The following is a 22,864-nucleotide window of genomic DNA, read 5'->3' on the forward strand; positions in this document are numbered from 1 at the left end:
GCCTTCCCTCTATCTTCATGTGGCTCATTCAAATTTGCGCTCAGTCCCAACTTCATCCCCTTAAAGAAACTTTGTTTGACCATCTCACTTCCCCCAGAGCGGATTAGGTACCCCTCATCTAGTGCTTACCTGTCTTCTACACTAACACTGCCCCAACCGTGTATTACAGTCATTTCCTTAACTACCTGACTCCCCCAGTAGACAGCAAGCCAATCAAAGGCAAGAACTGGGTCATATTCCTCTTTGAATCCCTAGGCCCCAGCATAGCACCTGACATGCCATAGGTCCTCACTGAATGCCTGAGTTCTTTCTCCCTTTTGGTCTGCCTGGCAACTCCTACTACTATTTCAATTCACAATTCATATGTTACCCACCTATTAAACCTCGGCTCTTGGTCAAGATCTTTCCATAAATTCATGCTCACATAGTGGGTTTTCTCTAACATTTATTGATAAAAAATTTCAAAGTTACTTCAAGTTGAAAGATTTTACAATACCCCTATACCTATAGTAAAATTAACATTTTACTATATTTGCTTTATCACAAATCTGTCCATCTATCCATTTGTCAGTCTATATCCATTTTAAAAACACATTTTTAAGTAAATTGCACAAATTAATATACTTCCTCCTAACTACTTCAGCTTGCATATCATTAACTGGCATTTAATATTTATTTATTTATTTATTTATTTTTTTGAGACCGAGTCTTGCTTTGTCGCCCAGGCTGGAGTGCAGTGGCGCAATCTTGACTCACTGCAACCTCCACCTACCGGGTTCAGGCGATTCTCCTGCCTCCCAAGTAGCTGGGACTTCAGATGTGCACCATTACGCCTGGCTAATTTTTGTATTTTTAGTAGAGACAGGGTCTCACCATGTTGACCAGGCTGGTTTTGAACTCCTGACCTCAGGTGATCTGCCTCGGCCTCCCAGAGTCCTGGGATTACAGGCATGAGCCACCATACCCGACCAATATTTATATTCTTAATATAAGATGTACAATGAAAAGCACAAATTTTAAGTGTGTATTAGGTGGGTTTTGACAAATGCATTTACCCAAAAGCCTGTAACCCAAAGCCTCATCAAGATAAAGTTACCTCTTTGTCATAGTGTTCTTTCTTTTCTTGTAATTATTTAATTATCTGTTTCCCCCATTAGACTTTGAGTTCCTTAAAAGCAGAGACCATTTCTTATTTTCCTGCTACCTGTGCCCCGCACTGTGCCTTAACACAATAGGTATTCTATAACTGTTGTCTGGCTAGAAGAATAAATATGTACTTTATTCCTGGAATATTAGTATGCGACTTTATACATTCTCTTCTCTCAGCTTTCACATCCAGAAGTTAGCTTAGTCATGTCTTGTTTATGTCTTAAGTACTTCTGACTTCTACATCCTTCATTCCTTTTCCACTGCTGCAGTTCTCAGAGATCTGTAATCTGAACCATTAAAATAACCTTCTAAATGGTTTCTTTCTTTTTTTCAAGGTTTTAAACTTTTTATTTGCACATTTTAAAAATTATGCATTCTAGTAAATAAAATCATTTGAAAAAAAAAAAAGAATGGTAAAGGGTTTTTTAAACATCAATTTTTTACTCCCAAGTCCACCTTCCAAATGACTAACAAAGTAATACTTAATATTTATTTTTCTTGAGACAGGGTCTCACTCTGTCACCTAGGCTGGAGTGCAGTGGTGTGATCACGGCTCACTGCAGCCTCAACCTCCTGGGCTGAAGCCATCCTCGCACCTCAGCCTCCCGAGTAACTGGAACTGCGAGTGTATGCCACTGTCCCCAGCAAATTTTTGTATTTTCTGTAGAGACAGGGTTTTGCAGTGTTGCCCAGGCTGGTCGTGAACTCCTGGACAAAGTAATACTTATAAAATCCGAAGTTGGTCATGTTTCCATCCTCTTTAAAACCTTTTATTTGTTTCCCATTGTCTACAACAGATTTTAATCTGCCTTCTTTTAAAAGCATAGGAGCTTTTTAAAAAATAAAACCTTACAACAAATTCTAACATTTGAAATAGATTTAAAAACATTTTAAATTCATGTAAATTTATAAGTTCAAATGTATAACATTAAGTCAATATTAAAGCCATAAGAATATTATAGGTATGTTTATGATCACAATTTCTTTGTTTTTTTCTTAAGACAAAAATCTCACTCTGTCACCCAAGCTGGAGTGCAGTGGCACAATCTTGGCTCACTGCAGCCTTGACCTCCCAGGCTCAAGTGATTCTCCCACCTCAGCTTCCTGAGTAGCTGGGACTACAGGTGCACACCACCACGCCCAGCTAATTTTTGTATTTTAGGTAGAGGTAGGATTTTGCCACGTTGCCCACACTGGTCTAGAACTCCTGGGCTCAAGCAATCCACCCGCTTCGGCCCCCCAAAGTGCTGGGATTACAGGCATGAGCCACCATGCCTGGCCATTATTATTATTTTTTTTAATTTCAATAGTTTCAGGGTAGAGGTGGTTTTTGGTTACATAGATAAGTTCTTTAGTGGTGATTTCTGAGATTGTAGTGTGCCCGTCACCTGAGGAGTGTATACTGTACCCAATATGTAGTCTTTTTTCCCTCACCCCCATCAAACCTCCCCCTGGCCTGAGTCCCCAAAGTCCATTATGTCATTCTTATGGCTCTGTGTCCTTGTAGATTATCCAAGTTTTTCTACTCCATTAATAATAACTTAAATATAGATAGCCCTTTACAAATCACATTTGATTTTTATCCCAGTCCCATTAGGTAAGATCGGTATTTTCCCTGTTTTATGGATAAAAGAAAGTTTCAGTGGCTAGTTCAATATTATACACATTGGTGAATGGCAGAGGCAGAATTTTAACTAAGATTCTCTCTCTCCTAATGAAGTGCCTTTCCTACTCTATCCCCTATCGCTGGTTGCCTGTATATGTTTTGTGATCCATTTCAGTAACAATCATTCCCTTTCTCTTTGACCAGGCAGACCATCTATCATACCATACTTCTGTTTTTCACCCTAATTTACTCAGCCATGCTACCTGCTTTAGGCCCATACATATTTTCTTCACACGTAGAGCAGGGTTTCCCAGCTGTGGCACCGTTAATATTTTGGATCAAATAATTGTTTACGGGGAAGGAGGCTGTCCTATGCATTGTAGGATGTTTTACAACATCTTTGGCCTTTACCCGATGAATGCCAGTAGCACACATACCCCACTCCTAAGTTGTGACAACCAGAATGTCTCCAGATATTGCCAAATGTCCCCTATGAAGCAGAATTGCCCCCAGTTGAGAACCACTGCATATAGATCTACATTTCTCTCCTACCTCATTTTTCTTTTTTCTTACAAATATGCTTTTATATTCCAGCTGTAAAACCCATTGTAATGTGCCTCCATGATAGCTGTGAAGTTATATTTCTCTTTTAAAGTTAAAATCTCTCCTTTATTATTTATTTGTTGCCATAGTGAACAAACACCCAAAGGTATTGAGTAGCATTTTTGACTCTCCTTACTTGATCTGTTCTCATTCTTACGGAGAAAACTACTTCATTTTTCTTCATAGCTGTCCTTAATCAGAACTTTTAAGTCTCTGCAAATATGTTCTTCCCCATCTTTGTGATGTATATTCCATCTTTGGGAATCATTTATCATTTTAATGTCTTAACAGGAAATCAAATCCTGTTTTGTGGTGATTTATTTCAAGAGAAACATTCATGTCTCTTATCTCCTTTCTATTCTTGAGCCCCAACTGTCATTTGAAGAAGAAGAAAAAAAAACACCCACTTTATCCTTAAGTCTATGGTTCTTGCTTGGATCATTGCCATAGATTCTTCTCAGGGTTTGTCTGGAATTTTGTTTTGCTCCTATATGAAACTATAGATGGAAGTTTTGCTCAGCAGCTTTGAAAAACCTCAGCAGTCTCTCCTTTACATCTAGTTGAGATATGGGCCAATAAAATAGCACAATGTTTTGTTTGGCTAAAAAGAGAAGGAAAAGACAGGAATGGACTAACATAGGATTTAGTACAGGTATTAGCAGGCAGGTTTGATAAATCTCAGCAGGCTTTCCTTCATATCCTAGAGAGGATAAGCAGTACCCATTCCAGTTGGTAATAAGAGGAAAACAAAGGGATAATTGAGAAAATTATTTTTGTTTTAGATTAGGGAGATTTGAGCGTGGGTGTAGGCTGAAAAGAAGGAATTAGTGAAGGAAAAAAATAAGTGGAAGATCTAAGAGAGAGGGAGAAGATAAAGGATCAGGGTCCCAGAGGAAATGGAGGGAATAGAAACAGGCAGAAGGCAGGACCTTGAAAACAAAGGCAGCTATTTCCTCTGAAACAAGGGGAAGGATGAAGGAATAATAGCAAAAGAATGAATGTGAGGTGAGGAGAGGGGAGGTTGGGGAGCCCTTGTGGATAACTTTCATCTCTATAAAGTATTTGGTGAAATCATCTACCAATAGAAAGTGAAGATAAGTTTATATTCTTAAAAATGATGAGTCTGCATAATAGCTGCCATGGTGAATTAGATTAGTTAGATTAGAAGGTTAGTAAAGTAGGAATGAGGAAGAAAAGATGATCAATTGACCAAGGGTTCAGCTAAGGTTAGGTGGCATGTTTATAGTGGATCTCATCTGTTTGGTTATGCTGTTTCTTCAGTATTGTAGCCTACAAATAAACATACACGCACACAATTGGTTTAACCTATGGTTGAGAATTGACATGGTGAGAATGGTAGAAGATCATATGTCCAGTGAGTTCTTAGGAAAACGTAATTGAAATTTTCAACCATAGGGTTCAGAGTAAGAGTTGAAGGTCCAGAAGAGGCTGATCTACTGACAGTATTAGAAAGTGTCAGTAAATTGGTAGTCCAAAAAAAGGGTGAAGAACAGGATCCAAAGAAATGGAAGGATAGTAGGATGCAGTCAGGAATTTCGAGTTCAGGATCTCATAAATATAATTGTTTCATGTTATAAGGGAGTTCAAAAGATGGCTATGTAAAAGGTAGAGTAGAGCTAACAATAATGATACCATTTGTGCTGCTATAACAAAATACCTTAGACTGGGTAATTTAGAAACAATATAAATTTATTTCTTACAGTTCTGGAGACTGAGAAGTCCAGGGTCATGGTGCCAGTAGAATCAATGACTGGTGAGGACAGACATCCTGGCAGCCTCACATGGCAGATGGGGAAAAGGGATAAACAGTGTGTCCCCACATGGCAGAAGGGGCAGAAGGGCAAAAGCAACTAGCTAATTCTCTCCAGTCCTCTTATCAGGCACCAGTCCCATCCATGAAGGTAGACATTTCATGGTCTAATGATCTCCTAAACGTCCCACCTCCTAATACTATTGCATTGGGGGCTAAGTTTCAAACGTGAATTTTGGAGGAGACGCAAACATTTAAACTATAGCATGATTTATTTATCATTTAACTTTGCTTCATATATAGTATCTTAATTAATTCCCTACCACAACCCAATAAGGTAGGTAGATTTGCCTCATTTTATAAAGGAACTTAACCCAAGATCATATAACTAGTCAGTGACAGAGCCAGGATTGTAACCTGTCTATTTTAACACCAACTATGCACTTGACCATTATACTATATAGCTTTTCCACAGTAAGCCTAATAATGGGAAGTTAATTGCTTTAGCAGAACTTCAGAGGTTATTACAGTGTTTAAGAAGTAAACCTCAGAATTAACCAAAGTGGAAAATAATCTTTATCTTTTTTAAAGCTACAGTAGGAAAGGTATTTCACTATGGTATAATGAAAAGAGCATAGGACTTGACTAAAATCTTGAGATAGAATCTCAGGCCTACCATTTACTAGCTGTTTGACCTTAGGCAGGTCATGTAACCTCTGAGCTTCTTTCTTTATCTGTAAAATGAGAATGATAATAAAAATAATGATGATGATATGGTAAAAAAAAAAAACCTGTTCATCCAATTTCACAGCATTAATTTAAAGATTATCATAATGGATGTAAAAAGTAAATAACTATACAGATGGTTGTCATGGTGATAGTTATTTATCTATCTGCTTTGTTTCCATGGGAAAGGGCAAGAAGTGCCAGTGGACTCAATCATACATATCCAACATTTGGACCTTTGTCCTTTACTTAAAGAGGCACTCCAAAAAGTGAACAAGATTAAGAAGTTTTCTCAAGATTGATGACTCAATATTTTTATGGGGTCTTTATTTCTTTTCTCTTTCTCAGAAGAAACATAGGTGTATGTTGGATGCATTACCAAGCAATTTAAATTTCATTTCCTGCTATTAGGTATTAATATTAACCGAGGCCTCCTATGCTTGGGAAATGTAATCAGTGCTCTTGGAGATGACAAAAAGGGTGGCTTTGTGCCCTACAGAGATTCCAAGTTGACTCGACTGCTTCAAGGTAAGCCCAAAGTGCCTCCAAAAATAAGAGAGTAACTCAAAATGATAGTGCTGAGACAGCAAAGATGAAATAGGTAAAAAGCCAGCTATTTGGACTATGACATACACAGTTGTCTAATTGATAAATATGAGAGAGTGCTGTTGGCAAGCAGTTTTCTAAGATAATGGAAAAATATCTTCATATATGACATTGAGAGCCAAGAAATCTGTAGTGCACCAACTGTACTTTGTACTTTACACCTGAAAGTGAATTTGGTTACTGTTTCTTTAATTATTAGTGCGGCTAAGCAGAATTCCCTGGAGAGTTAAAATCCACCTAGAGGGGGCATCCTAAGAATGTTTAATTCCACTAGTGGCTCCTAGCTTACTTAGGCCAGGCCCCAGTTGTTTTAACCTGATTAACTGCTGAAATCACAATCCCTTTTGAGAAAGGGGACACATGCAATAGGATTTAAATGTATATTACATCAGAAATCTTAGATATCTATACATTTCCTATTATTTCAATATAAAAAACACTAAGAACTTTTTCTTATAGCTCTGAATTTTAAGTCACCAACCCGAATGGACGGCTTTGCTTATATCCTACTTGTTTGATTTCATTTCCTTTCGTTATTCTTTATTGTTCTTTTTCAGATTCTCTAGGAGGTAATAGCCATACTCTTATGATAGCCTGTGTGAGTCCTGCTGACTCCAATCTAGAGGAAACATTAAATACCCTTCGCTATGCTGACAGAGCAAGAAAAATCAAGAACAAACCTATTGTTAATATTGATCCCCAGACAGCTGAACTTAATCATCTAAAGCAACAGGTATAAGGGACTTAAAGTTTGATGGGAAAAATTACAAGTATGTGAGTGGAATGATAGAGCTTCTGTTTTCAGTTTCTTCTCTATCAGAAGTTTAGAGATGTTGGTTAGGCATTATGTTTGTTCGGGGATCTCTTAAAATAACTCCTATTAACGTGTTTGCTGTCCATTTAAGATTGGGGGTAGCATTGGAAAGTTCACTGATAAAGAAGAAGTGAGCAGTGAGAGATGAGATGAGAGGTGTAGACAGGGGCTAAATTCTGAAGTTCCTTATATGACTTGTTAAAGAATTTGGAATTCAACCTGAAAGCTATGAAGAGCCATTGAAGAGTTTTAAGTAGGAGGGTGATATGATAAAATGTGTGTTTTGGGGAGATCACTCTAGCAAGTATAGAGAAAATAGATTAGAAGAGGGCATGACTAGAAGAAGGAAAATAAATCACTGCGCAAAACAAAGAGAGTTCTAGAGAGAAGAAACATAGGTAGCAAAGTACAGTTGATTCTCGAACAATAGGAGTTTGGTCCAACAAAACACCGATCAAAAATACAGTATTTGCAGGATGAGAAACCCATGTGTAGACTTTTTATACATGTGGATTCTGCAGGGCTGACCGCAGGACTGGACTATGCATCTACATTTTTGTATACGCACAGGGTCCTGGAACCAATCCCCTGCATATACATAGGAACAGCTGTATAGTGGCCAGGAGCACTGACACTGCAATTAGCCCACCCATGTTCAAATCTTAGCTCTATAACTCACTGGCTATGTACCTTGGGCAAGTTCTCTGTGCCTTGGTATCCTATCTGTACAGTAGAAATAATAATAATACCTTCTTCTTAGGGTTTTTGTGAGGGTTAAATGAGTTAATACATGTAAAGCACTTAGAACAGTACTTGGCATATAGCAAGTGTTGGAAGGGTCTGAGATAGGACAGAAGTATAGTGCATTTGAAGAACTCAAAGAATGCCAGTGTGGCTAGAGTGTAGAAAGCAAGGAAAGAGTACAGGCTTACCTTAGGGGTGTTGCAGGCTTGGTTCCAGACCACCACAGTAAAGCAAATATCGCAATAAAGTGAGTCACACAATTTTTTTTGTTTTCCAGTGCATAGAAAGTTATATTTACACTATACTGTAGTCTATTAAATGTGCAATACCATTATGTCTTAAAACAATGTACATACCTTAATTTAAAAATACTTTATTGCTAAAAAAAATGTTGACACAGAGACATGAAATGAGCATATGATGTTGGAAAAATGGTGCCAATAGCCTTGCTTAATGCAGGGTTGCCACAGATCTTCAATTTGTAAAAAAAAAAACCACAGTATCTGTGAGGTGCAGTAAAGTGAAGCACAATAAACTGAGATGTGCCTGTATTCCAGGATGAGGCTAGAGGGAAAGCAGAGGACTGATCCAGGACTCATGGACAATATTAAAAAGGATTTTAAGCCAGGTAGTAACTTGATAATTTACATTTTTAAACAATGGCCTGGCTGCTGTATAGAAATGGATTATAGTAGAGCAAGAGTAGATTCATGGAGACCATTTAAGAAGGTACTGCAGTAGTCTAAGCGAGAGATAATGATGGCTTGGACTTAGAGTGCTGGCAGTGGTGATAGAAAGAAGTAACCAATGAATTAGATAAAGGAATGACACCCAGATTTCTGGCATGTGGAACTGGATATTCACTGACCTGGGTTACACTGGAAAAGGACCAGGTTTGAGGATACCAGACAACTAAGTGGAAATATCAGGTAGATAGTTGAATATAAAAGTATAAAGTTCAGAAAGATCTGTGCTTGAGGTAAATTTGGAAGTCACAAGTTTCAGGTAATAGAAACCAGAGGCAGAGATGAGACATTCAGAAGAGAATATAAGGAGAATGTAAGTAAGAAAACTCCTACTGAGCTTTGGGGGGCTTTACCATTTAAAGGACAAGGGGAGCAAAGATGAACCAAGAAAGAGACTTAGAAGATGTTAGAAGAATAGAAGGAAAAGCAGGAAAATGTGTCTTGTAAGCCAAATGCTACCAGTCAGTCAGTCAAGTAAAATGAAGACTGGAAAATGCTCACTGGATTTGGTGACACGCAGCTCGTTTGTAACTTGGACAAGTTATTTCATTGGAACGATGTAGGCAGTCATATTGGAGTAAGTTGAGGAGCAACTGAGTGGCGAGCGAAAGGAAATGGAGGCAATTGGTGTATTATTCTCTCAAACTTTGTGAAAAAAGAGAAAAATAGGGCAAGAGAGATAGGAAGTGGGGTTGGGGAGGATGCTTTTGTTTTTAAGATGGGAGAGACTTGAACATATTTTAATCTTAATAGGAAGGATCTTATAGAAAGGGAGAAATTGAAAATATAGAAGAGAGAAGGGATAACAGTGTAAGATTCATAAGATGGCAAGAAGAGTGGGAATCCAAAGCACATGCAAGGAGACCAGTCTTGGGAGGCAGAACAGCTCCCCTTGTGTCATAGGAGGGAATGGGAGAGGATGCTTATACTTGCGCTCTGGTTTAAGATCCATCTCCATGAAGCCTCCCTTTGACTATTTAGGTTTTTGTTAATTTGCTTATTCTGTCTTGTATTATTTCCTACTATTTTAGACTTCAGGCTTATCTTTCTTAACTAGATTGTAAACTTGAGAGTAGGGGTCATATTTTATTTTTATATGTCCGTACATTGTCTAGCCCAGTGCTGAGACTGATTTTCAAAAATAGGTACTCAAGGCCAGGAGCAGTGGCTTACATGTGTAAGCCCCGCACTTTGGGAGGACGAGGTAGGTGGATCAATTGAGGTCGGCAATTCAAGACCAGGCTGGCCAACATGGTGAAACCCTGTCTCTACAAAAAATACAAAAATTAGCTGGGTGTGGTGGCGGGCGCCTGTAGTCCCAGCTACTTGGGAGGCTGAGGCAGGAGAATCACTTGAACCTGGGAGGCAGAAGTGCCACTGCACTCCACCCTGGGCGACAGAGCAAGACTCTGTCTCCAAAAAAAAAAAGAAAAGAAAAGAAAAAAGAAAAATAGGTGCTCAGTAAAAACTCATTAAGATGTAGATAAAATGGACAACTCATCTTCTACTTAATAGTTGTTCATGTAATGCTGATTTTCCTGTTATCATTGGATCATCAACTATGTATGATGCCTTTGGTAGTATCTAAGGTATGCTATCTGCCTTAGATTTCATAGACATTTAGTAAAATTACTCTATTGCTAATTGTGGTAATTTTACTGGCAAGGGTTAAGTAGCATTTGGTTGGTGACTAGCTGATTATTTTTCTTTGCTTCTCCCAGGTACAACAGCTACAAGTCTTGTTGCTACAGGCCCATGGAGGTACCCTGCCTGGATCTATAACGTAAGAGTCATAGATTAATTTGAATTGTGTATTCTAGTAGAGGCTATTTTTCCTAATAATAGTTTTTCCCTGGTTTCTGCTAGCACTTGGTGTCACGGTAAGGATCTTACCAATTTTGCTGACTATTTAGGGACTTAGTTATGTTTGAAGCAGCCTAATGTAACAGAAAGAGCATGTTTTCTGGCCTCAGAAATTTATTAATTGGAATTCTATTGTGAGGAAGAGCTGTCTCTTCTTCTCCATTTGTTTATTTGACATTTAGTTATATTTGTATAGATTCATGGATATTTATTTTATTCTATGGGTTAACATCCAGTACTATTATTTGTTTTATTGCTCAAATTGTTCCTGCTTTGTCCATTAGGAGCTCCTTCAGGTTGGCTCTTCTCAAGTTTTTGATCATTTCTACAAGAGGTTCCAAACTCATCTTGTATTTTCCCTACCCCAGTTCTGGAATCAACCATGTCTCCAAGGAACCCTAGTTCCTTTCTTTTTTTGTCGATGGAAAATTGTGTTTAGAAACCAAGATTTGGGTACTAGCGCCAGCTGTGTTTATTGTTACCAGAGTTTTACTGCTTCTAAGCACTCTGAGCAGGTAGAGCTCAGAAATATCTACCTGTGTAGTAACGTACACATACACTTTCATCTATATTTTTGTATATATCTATCTGCATATATATTACAAACCATGAGTTTATACTGACACCTCTGATACCATTCCAATGTGACAGGGTTCATTTTGGCTTTCCCCCTTTCCTTATTTGTAACTTCTTTCTCCAACAGTAAGAAACCCAGCTCTCATCTGCAATCTATTTATTTACTTGTTCAGTTCTACTATACACATAAAGTAGTTTCAGAATTGTTAGCCTATATCCCTGTGGGAAACACTTTCTATGAAATAGATTACAGCATTTATGTACAGTTCTTTTTATCTTTAGGCATAGAGTATCTAAGCAAGATAATGTTTCCCACAGTTACTGTTTGTATTCCCTTTTAGGCACTCTCCCCCTAAATCTTAGTTACTTTTGTTTGTTTATATTTTAGGTATGTGAAACATAATGGATCTAAGAGTCAGAGTTACACAAAAAGATATACTCAGAGCAGAGAAACGCAAATTAAAACCCCAATGAGATATCACCTCATGCCCATTAGGATGGCTACTGTTAAATAAATAAATAGATAAATAACTGAAAATAAAAGGTGTTGGCAAGGATGTGAAGATATAGAGAAATTGGAACCCTTGTACACTGTTGGTGAGATTGTAAAATGATGTAACTACTGTGGAAAACAGCATGGAGGTTCCTAAAAAAATTACAACTAGACTTACCATATGATCCAGCAATCCCACTTCTATTTATATATCCAAAATAATTAAAGCAAGGTCTCAAAGAGATGTCTTCACGACCATGTTCATAGTGGCACTATTCACTATAGTTAAGAGGTAGAATAACCCAAATGTCTATCAACGTATGACCTGATAAACAAAATGTGGTATATACATGCAACAGAATATCATTCAGCCTTAAAAAGGAAGGTAATCCTGTCACTTGCTACAACATGGGTGGACATTGAAGATATGCTAAGTGAACTAAGCTAGTCACAAAAATACTGTATGATTCCACTTATGTGAGGTATCTAAAGTAGTCAAATTCATAGAAACAAAGTAGAATGGTGGTTGCCGGGGACTGGGGGATAGGTGGGAAAGGGAAGTTGTTTAATGGGTATAGAATTTTAGTTTTGCAAGATGAAAACATTCTGGAGATCTGTTTCACAGCAAGCAATGTGAATATACTTAACACTAGTGAACAACACACTTAAAGGTGATTAAGATGGTAAGTTTTATGTTTATATGTTTCCCATGATTTTCCAATTTGTATTTGTATAAATTTATGGGATATAAGTGCAATTTTATTATATGGATGTGTTGTGTAGTGGTGAAGTCTGGGCTTTTAGTGTATCCATCACCTGAATAATGTACATTGTAACAACTTAGAAAGTTAAATACTGGATGTTCTCACTTACAAGTGGGAGCCAAATAATGTGTTCACATGGACCTAGAGTGTGGAACAATTGACATTGGCAACTAGGAAGCGTAGGAAGTTTGAGGGGAGTGGGTGGTGAGAAACTACTTAATGCATACATGTACCACAATTTTTTTCAAAAAGGAAAAAGGATATACTCAGTGAGGTAAATGTCATTCCCTCTCCATCCCTGCAACTCTGTTCCCATTCCTATTTCCCACCCTTATTTCTACCTCTTTTCTACCATTATTCTCCCTACCCCTGTATTTAACCCATCTCTTTAGTTTCTGGTTTAGCCTTCTTGTATTTCTTTTGTACAAATGAACAGATACCTGTGTATTTTATTATATCACCTTTTTTTCTCATATGAATGGTTGGGTACTGTATGTAATGATTGTATACTCTTTGTAGCTTTGCTTTGTTCAGTATTTCCTGGAAATCATTTCTTACCAGTTCAGAGAAGTCTTCCGCATTCTTTTTTGCAGGTGCATAGTACTTTTATTGTGGACATGTGCCATACATATCAATTCACCCCCCTTCCTATGTATGCACATTTAAGTTGTTTCCAATGTTTTGCAATTAAAAACATGCTGCAGTGAATAACCTGTGTGTATATATTTTTGTGTTGTCAGAGGTTTATCTTAAGGGTAAATTTCTAGAAGTGGGATTGCTGGGACAAAAGGTAAGTACATTTCTACCTTTATAAGGTATTGCCATATTTGCCTCCAGAAGAGATGTACCAGTTTGCATTCCTACCAGCAGTGTATGAGAAAGCCTGTTTCCCCACAGCCTCACTAATGGAATGTATTGTCATACTTTTTCAATTTTTGGCAGTCTGACAGGTGAGAAATGCTATCTCAGTGTTGTTTTACTTTGTATTTCTTGTATTATGGGTGAATTTGAGCATTTTTTCATATGTTTAAGGGCCACTTTTATCCCTTTTGCTGGTGAATTGTCCATGTCTTTTCTCATTTTTCTATTGGGTTTTTTGGTCCTTTGGCCTCTTTTTAAAAATAAATTGTGGTAAAATATACATAACATAAAATTTACCATTTTAATTATTTTAAGTGTACAATTCAATGGCTTTAAATTCATTCACAACGTTGTGCAGCCATCACCACCATCCACCTCCAAAATTTTTTTCATCTTGCAGAACTGAAACTCTATACCCACTAAACAATAACTCCTCATTTCCTCTCTCCTCAGTCCCTGGCAACCACTATTCTGCTTTCAGTATGAATTTGACTACTCTAGGTACCTCATATGAATGGAATCATACAGTATTTGTCTTTTTGTGACTGACTTGTTTCATTTAGCATAATGTCTTCAAGGTTCATCCATGTTGTAGCATGTGTCACAATTTCCTTTGATTTTAAGATTGAATAATATTTCATTGTATTTTGTGTATCCATTCATCCATTGATGGACACTTGGACTGCTTCCATCTTTTGGCTATTGTGAATGATGCTGCTATAAGCATGGGTGTACAGCTAGTTGTGGTGGTGCATGCCGAAGTCCCAGCAACTCAGTAGGATGAGACAGGAGGATTGCTTGAACCTAGGAGTTCAAGGCTGTAGTGTGCTAAAACAGCACCTGTGAATAGCCACTGCGCTTCAGCCTATGCAACATAGTAATATTCCGTCTCTTTAAAAACAAACAAAAAAACATGGGCCAGGCGTGGTGGCTCATGCCTGTAATCCTAGCACTTTGGGAAGCGAAGGTGGGCAGATCGCTTGAGCCCAGGAGTTTAAGACCAGCCTAGGCAACATGGCGAAACCCTGTCTCTACAAAAAATACAAAATTAGCTAGGTATGATGGTGTGCACCTGTAGTCCCAGCTGCTTGGGAGGCTGAGTTGGGAGGATCACCTGAGCCCAGGGAGGTTGAGGCTACAGTGAGCTATGATCATACCACGCACTCTAGTCTAGGCAACAGAGTGAGACCCTGTCTCAAAACAAACAAACAAACAAAAAACACACACAAAACAAGCAACAACAACAAAAAAACTATGGATGTACAAATGTCTGATCATATCCCTGCTTTCAATTCATTTGGGTATATACCTAGAAGTAAATAGCTAGATCATATGGTAGTTCTGTTTTTAATTTTTAAATCAAACCACCATACTGTTTTCCATAGTGGCTGTACCATTTTACATCTCCACCAGCCATGCACAAAAGTTCCAGTTTTTCCACACCCTCACCAGTGTATTTTTTTTATAATAGCAACCCTAAGTTTGGCCCTTATTTTTGACAATTCTTTATATATTCGTGATATTAGCCCTTTGTCTGTGGTGTGTGTTACAGATAATTTCTCTGAATTTATCAGTTGTCTTTTACTTTGTTTATGATTTTTTTGTCATACAAAATGTTATGATTTTTATGTAGTAAAGCTTATTAATTTTTTTATTGCCTCTGGATTTTTTCAGCAGCTTTATTGAGCTAAAATTTACGTACCATAAAATTCAGTCATTTTATGTGTACCATTCAATGATTTTTAGTAAATTTACAGAGTTGTACAACTATCACCACAATTCAGGTTTAGAACATGTCCATCACCCCAAAAAGTTTCCTCATGCCCATTTGCCATCACTCTCATTCCCACTCCCAGACCAAGGCAACCACTAATCTCTTTTCTGCCTTTATAGATTTGCCTATTATAGACATTTCGTATACCTGGAATCATAGAGGATGTAGTCTTTTTTTGTCTGGCTTTTTTCACTTATGTTTTGTGGTTCATCCGTGTTATAGCACGTGTTAGCACTTCCCTTTTCTTGCGTAATAGTACTCCATTGTCTAGATAGGCTGTATTTGTCCATCCATTTACCAGTTGATGGAGATTTGGGTTGTTTCCACTTTTTGGCTTTCATAAATACTGCTGCTGCAAACATTCACTTGCAAGTTTTTATATGGACATGGGTTTTCATGGGGTAAATGCCTGGGTATAGAATTGGTGGGTCATATGTTTAACTTTTTACGAAACTGCCAAACTGTTTTCCAAAGTGGCTATATCATTTACATTCTCTCCATGCTTCTGGATTCATAGTTAGAAAGTCTCCACACCAGGGTTAAAAGAGGAATTCAGCCGGGCGCAGTGGCTCATGCCTGTAACCCCAGCACTTTGGGAGGCCGAGGTGGGCGGATCACAAGGTCAGGAGATCAAGACAATCCTGCCTAACACGGTGAAACCTCGTCTCTACTAAAAATAGAAAAAATTAGCTGGGTGTGGTGGCGGGCATCTGTAGTCCCAGCTACTTGGGAGGCTGAGGCAGGAGAATGGCATGAACCTGGGAGGCGGAGCTTGCAGTGAGCCAAGACCACGCCACTGCACTCCAGCCTGGGTGACAGAGCGAGACTCCATCTCAAAAAAAAAAAAAGAAAAGAAAAAGAGGAATTCACCCATGTTTTCTTCTAGTAATAATGTCGTTTTATGTTTTACATTTCATTTTGGCATTTGGTATTTATTCTTCTGTATGATGTGAGCATACTTTCAATATTTTTGTTTTCAATTATTCATTTTTTTCTGATTATAAAAGTGACTAATTGCTTCTAGTAGAACATTTAGAGAAGTATAGAGAATAAAACTTAAAGTTGCTATAATTTCACCACCCAGAGATGACTACCTCTTTCTTCCTAATTTTCCCCCTTTAGATAATTTAGTCTGGGTTTCCTGATTACATTTTATTCTCACTATACTCATTTAGAAGCAATTGACCCATCTTCCTTTCCTTTCAGTTTAGCAGAAAAAGTTCCAGACTTCTGATTGTCTAGAATGTGCTAAAGGAAATAGTTTCAGCTGCAAAAGTAATAGATTCTAAGAAACAGTTGATGAATCAAACAATTAAACTTAATTGTTCAATATTTTACAGAGAAATAAAGATGCTCCTTTTCACAAGAATGTATATTTATATTTTTAGAGACATTTTATAAGGCTTGTTAACAAAAAGTACATTTTACATATATGAATGTTTTCACTTTTTGTCCTTAGATTATGTTCTTTTGTTTTTTAACATGTCATTGAAGCTTTTGTATTTATTTTCTGTGAGTGTCGGTCAATTTGCACATGCTCAGTTTACTTGAATTCCTAGCCTTGGCAATTAAATAGCATGTGAAAACATTGGTTTTCTGTTATATTTTCTTTTTCAGTCTGATTTTTGCCTGGCCCTAGTACTGTTTTTGCTTTACTTTTAAAGATTTTACCCATTACGTGGCTGTCCTATATCACGTGGTCCTATAATATATCTATAATCTTGCCAAGAACTCTTTTTTTTCGTTATTACTGTGAGAGCTTTTATATCCAGGATTCTCTGCATTCATATAGTACCTATCTCTGTAGTCAGCATGGTAGTTAAGAGCATGGACTCTGAAACTAGACTGCTGAGCTCAAATTTCAGCTTCACATTACCTACTAGCTGTGTGGCTATAGGTTATTTAACTTCTTTGTGCCTCAGTTTCCCTAGTTATAAAATGAGGATAACAGTAGAACTTACCTCATAGGGGCTATTGGGAGAACTTAAAAAATTTAATGTATGTAAAGTATTTAGAATAGAGCCTAGCCCATAATGCTATAGAAGAGTTAACTATTATTAATTATAGTGGTATTTAAATATTCAAGCATTTGCCTCAAATTACAATGAAGAACCTACTTCTATGTGCTAAATTTTCCTTGGAAAAATCAACAGTTAAACTTAAATATGATTTTCCCATTTAGAGAAATCCTGGAAATTTTTTAGGGAAATAAAAAACTATCGAGTTAAAAGTATCATTACTTTGAAGCTTGTCAGCTTACATGAATGACACATGGAAGTTTTCAGTTTAATAAAGAAATAACGAAATAACACTTAAATTTACTAATAGTTTTTTTTATAATCTGCATTTTAATTGAACATTCCTTCATAAGAGTCTTAGTAAATGCTCAACAGTGTAATAGGAGATCTTATTGTGTGGCCTTCCTATTAACTTTTGATAAAGTGCCTTCTAAGATCTTCTATAAAAATTGATGGAGGTCTTAAGATGGGTGAGAGGGCATCTACTCTATTCCGGAAGTCTTTTTCTATCCTTTATTGAGATTGAGAACAGCTGTTCCCTGTCCTTTATTTTTTTCTCTTTTTCATAGCCTTGATAACTATTCATTTTTCCCCTCAGTCTTCTTCAGATCAAATCTTCATATTTCTTCTGATGTTTTTTTTAACCAGTCCTGTTTTCCAGTCTTTTGAACATTTCATCCCAGTGGATTAAAACAAAAAACAGCCCTACTTCGTATTGGTCTGCTTTACTAGTCTGGAACTGATATCAAGTGATATGTATACATTCCAAAGTTTCTTACCTATATGTATTCCTTCAAGCTATTTCTGACCCTCCCTTTTCCTCGTATTTGAAATGGACACCACTGTTGTCATGACTCACTCTAAGTAATTTAAAATTAATAGACAAATGAACAAGAGGCTATGGGTCATAAGTTCCAAGCAAAGCAAGCATTTAGAAGGGAGCACTTATTTATAAAGAATTGTGAAATGTTTTCTGAGTGGCCGCTGGTCATCATTTCAACTTTTTGACTCCTCAAATGCTGTTTCCCTAAACTTTACAATAAATGGGAAATATATTTATGTTGATTAGGTTGAATTTTGACCCTGAGCAGTGTCACTTCTACCTCCCCCATACCTCTCCCTTCTCTACTTCCCTAATCTTTAATTAGGGATTGAGGGTGGGAAGAAAAGGGACAGAACATGTATTTTAGCTCCAGTTAGCTATAACTTCATACCTACAGGACACAAACAGAAAAGATCCTAGCCAAGAGCCAAGATAGAGGTTAGTCATTCCTGTTGCAACCATATCTGACTCTGAATTATTACCTTTCTCCAAACCGCTGAAGTACTTCAGAGATGTGTTTATTGTACATCCAATATTCTACCTGACTAGGAGGATAGATTGGGTTGGACACACTTTTCCCAGACTTTTGTGGTATAATTTTGACCTAATCCCCCTACCTATCCAAAAGGCCTATGGGATATATTTTTATCCACCTTTGATATAGGTATTATCAATCAGATATTTTTCTAATATGTTATTTACTTTGTTTTAGTGTGGAACCATCAGAGAATCTACAATCCCTGATGGAGAAGAATCAGTCCCTGGTAGAGGAGAATGAAAAATTAAGTCGTGGTCTGAGCGAGGCAGCTGGTCAGACAGCCCAGATGTTGGAGAGGATCATTTTGGTAAGCCCCCAAGAATAAACTACTAGCAATCTGAACATTTACTAGCTTTAGTTTCCAGAATATTTAACATGCATCTCATTATGAGAGACAGGTTATATTGAAAGAAATGTATTTGTATTACCATATCCTCCAGGGAGCCCCTCTGGGGTAAATATGTGGGCTTATAATCAAACATACAGAAAAGTTAAAAGAATTGTACAGTGAACACCTATGTATCTACCACAAAGAATCTACATAAATCCCATTTTAAAATAGATTCATTTAAAAATACCAGAAAGTAAAGAACCAAGTACCTCTGTCACCTTAAATCCTGCCTAATCTTTACCCATAATACCAAGTAACCATTCCTTCTCCAAGATTTTAGTTATTTTCCATCTCTCTTCCCCTAATGTTGTCACATTTCATATCCCATACTAACAGCTGCCATGGTGAGATACAACAGCTGGGAAATTAATTTTAATTCATTTTCCATGTGATTGATTTCCAAATAGTGGATCACTATATAACTGATTACACGAGTTCTGACTCCTACTATCTGCTTGTCTGTCAGTAACCTCCTGGATCAGTGCATGCTGACTCTATCACTAAGGTTTTTCTACTAGTCTAAATACAACTCAATCTTTGATAGCACGACTGTTGCCAGAAGCAAAAATGAGTTTCCACCAAAATATAATTGAACCTCTGTAATGTATACACCTTCATGCATCAGTGTGCTCTCTAGTCAAGGAAAGATAAGCTGCTTAAAGATTTCTTTCAAGTGGGCTAAATCCTACGTCCATTATATTGTCCATTACTAAACGGAGGGTGAAAATGGGATATAGGGGATTTTTATATACAGTTTTCTGTCTCCAGTGCTGTATTTATGCTTTGAAGTAACTCTAGAAGCTGTGTTTCACATGTATGTGAATGAGGCTGATGTAACAGAAACTACTTCTTATTCTATCCACATACTCATCCGACATTTATAAGGTTGTTACAGTGTCTGCCTGATAGGCTTATTGTTTGATATCCTGTCAGAACTTCATAACAAGCACAACATTTTTGTCCTATATAAACGATTCTTTGCAGATCTGTTATAGTATCCAGCATGTTACAGATACTGTGATTGAAATAAAACTGAAAATATCAATCACCCTTCCCAAAACATAAGCTGCCTTCTGCTGTTTCTTCTTTCTCTACCATCATTCTTGTGCCGTACTCTTTTTCTTGCTGTCTTTTGCTAAAACTAGCCTACCATATCAAATAGTATAACTTAAAAAAAAAATCTCAGCTCAAATTTAGTGTGAGGCCCTTTTATGTTTTAAATGCCCTTATGCTGGGGCTAGGGAACAGTGTAGTGTAGGAGGCAGTTTAAAGTAAGTGGGGTTTTTTGTTTGTTTGTTTTTTGTCTTTTTGTTTGTTTGTTTGTTTTTTGTCTTTTTGTTTGTTTGTTTGTTTTGTTTGTTTGTTTTGCAAACAGCAGGGACTAACATGCCAGGAAATATTGCTTTTTCCCCTCAGTTGCAAAGTTCTCTATGGAATTAAGGCTTCACACTCCACCCCATAGTCTGAGTTTCATGGCAAGCATAAAACCTAGCTGCTCGGATGCTATTTTTAGTAGCTCATGTTGACTGAAGGGCTAATTTCCATGACTCTTTTAAAAAACACATTTTTCACTAAATAACCAAAGCCCACTAAATCCTGTTACAGCAAAGGAGACAGCCTCTCTACCTAGCTTTTAATTCATAGGAGTAGGAGAGCGTAATTATGTGAGGCTGTCAGGCACCGCCACTGATGATCTCCTGGGTCTTTGTTGCAGACAGAGCAAGCGAATGAAAAAATGAACGCCAAGCTAGAAGAGCTCAGGCAGCATGCGGCGTAAGTTGCCCACCAGATATTTGTTAGCAACCTATAGCACCTTAGTATATAATCTTGGAGCCTCTGGCCTTTGTCATATGAATAACCCTTGGGTTCTTTTTGTTTGAATTTTCAGCTGCAAACTGGATCTTCAAAAGCTAGTGGAGACTTTGGAAGACCAGGAATTGAAAGAAAATGTAGAGATAATTTGTAACCTGCAGCAATTGATTACCCAGTTATCGGTAAGCCAAGTAGGGGCAGTGTAAATAGGCATATCACTTTCATTTGTTTCTCTTGACACATACAAGCCTTTCTAGCTCTGTGCCTTTTGCTGAAACAACTAGATTGTGAGCCGCTTGAGGACAGAGGTCGTGGATCATTTGATATGATCTGAATATTGAGTTTGTTAAAACACTCATAGGTTACATATACAATGCACATTAGTATTTCAGTATTCTAATCAAATAACAGAAGCAACAACATAGCAGTGCAAAATTGCCTAGGTAGCAAGAGCAGCAGTCATTGATTTGCTGTCGTCACAGTGTAGGCTAACTTAAAAAGAGGACTTGTACCATACCCCAATTTTAAATAAGCTAAATTCTGACAGATAGCTTAAAGCAACCAGGGAATTCCATAAGCCTCTTTTATAACCAATAATAAGTAAGTTTGAATGATTGTTCTACCATAAGTTCCCATTTCTGTTTATTTTTAGAACCATTATAGTAGTGGCAGGTGTGTTTTGGGGGTGGGAGTGGTTATTTGTTGTTTTTCCCAGAAGAAAAATTTTCACAATCCCACTATCCCTAAAAATCTATTTTTGTTTTGGTGTTCCATCTCTTAGTCCTTAGGCATATATGCTTTTAAAAAAAAAATTGAAATCGTACTATAACATACTATGTTAAGTGGTAATGGTTGGTTTTGTTCTGTCTACACTCTGTTGTTTATTATTCTGAAACAGTAATGTGTATGCAGATGCCTGGTGGTAATTCCTAGCTCTTGGGCAGAGATTTTAATTTTACCAGAACCATGAGACTGTAGTCCCTGGTCTTGCCCAGTGTTTTCTAGAGTTGTCAATAGTGTGTCACAAAATTATCCACACATAGATTTATTCTTGAAGAGAATATTAAAAAAATGCCATACAATATTGTCAGGACTCGTTATGATGGCCAGCTCTAAGAAATTAAATGAGTAAACTCCCCAAAGACTATTAGGCAGTGTTTTAGAATAAGGAGTACTGTAAAGCTATCATGAGCAGTCCAAGATGACAGCTCATTTATCCAACAAACAGGGTACAGTAATTGAGAGCCTGGGCTCTAGAGCCACACAGACCCTGGTTTGAAGCCAGTTCTGCCACTTCCTAGCTATGTAATCTTACTAAATGCTGTATTACTATCAAAAGGAAAGAATTTAAGTGATTCAAATAGGGGTTAAAAGCATTATTCATCTGGGCGCAGTAGCTCATGCCTGTAATCCCAGCACTTTGGAAGGCCAAGGTGGGCGGATCACCTGAGGTCTGGAGTTCAAAACTAGCCTGGCCAAAATGGTGAAACCCCGTTTCTACTGAAAATACAAAAATTAGCCAGGTGTAGTGGCGTGCACCTGTAGTCCCAGGTACTTGGGAGGCTGAGGCAGGAGAACTGCTTGAACCCAGGAGGTGGAGGTTGCAGTGAGCCGAGATTGTGCCACTGCACTCCAGCCTGGATGACAGAGTGAGAGAGACTTCATCTCAAAAAAAAAAAAAAAGAAGAAGAAGAAGAAGAAGAAGCATTATTTAGCTGATGCACTCAGGGTACACTTGAACTCCAGGTAACTTCCCAAGTAAAGCAAGAATGGAGCTTTATAGAGTAAAGAGAAGAAAGGATTGTATGTCTGTGTGGTTTAGCTCAGGTAACAGTTTTTAATGTTAATTGATGTGAAACTTTTGGTTGGAGATTGTTTCATTTTTTTATACCTCTTCCTCAGGAATATACTGATGCAATCCTATCCGGATAACTGTTATTATATTTTGAGAGTTGTTCTTACAAGCCTTGTAGTTTCTCAGTTGGTCAAGGTTCACAGGTGGGAGAGGTGGCAAAATAGGGGTAACGGGGAAAGGAGGCAAGGGTTGAAGGCAAGGAAAATTGGGAATCCTCTCTCATGTGTGCTTTCTTTTATATCAGCAATGTAAGCAAAGTGCAGTGGGATCATAAAACAAAGGATGATTAACTGTTAGTCCAGAAAATTCAGGAAGGCATCATAGAAGAAAC

At 37.5% G+C, this 22,864-nt stretch overlaps 1 protein-coding gene across 1 annotated transcript in view; it reads left to right on the top strand.

Moving 5' to 3' along the window:
• The window catches only part of KIF4A (kinesin family member 4A), a 128,250-nt gene that overhangs the window by 33,235 nt on the left and 72,151 nt on the right, over nt 1-22,864 (top strand). The window contains exons 8-13 of the mRNA XM_019019439.4: nt 6,267-6,383; nt 7,019-7,194; nt 10,487-10,548; nt 18,650-18,782; nt 20,581-20,639; nt 20,755-20,860. Coding sequence (XP_018874984.1) covers nt 6,267-6,383; nt 7,019-7,194; nt 10,487-10,548; nt 18,650-18,782; nt 20,581-20,639; nt 20,755-20,860 — 653 coding nt within the window. The remainder of the gene's footprint in view (nt 1-6,266; nt 6,384-7,018; nt 7,195-10,486; nt 10,549-18,649; nt 18,783-20,580; nt 20,640-20,754; nt 20,861-22,864) is intronic.

Source organism: Gorilla gorilla, chromosome X (genome assembly GCF_029281585.2).
Source record: "Gorilla gorilla gorilla isolate KB3781 chromosome X, NHGRI_mGorGor1-v2.1_pri, whole genome shotgun sequence".
Taxonomy (NCBI): Eukaryota; Metazoa; Chordata; class Mammalia; order Primates; family Hominidae; genus Gorilla; species Gorilla gorilla.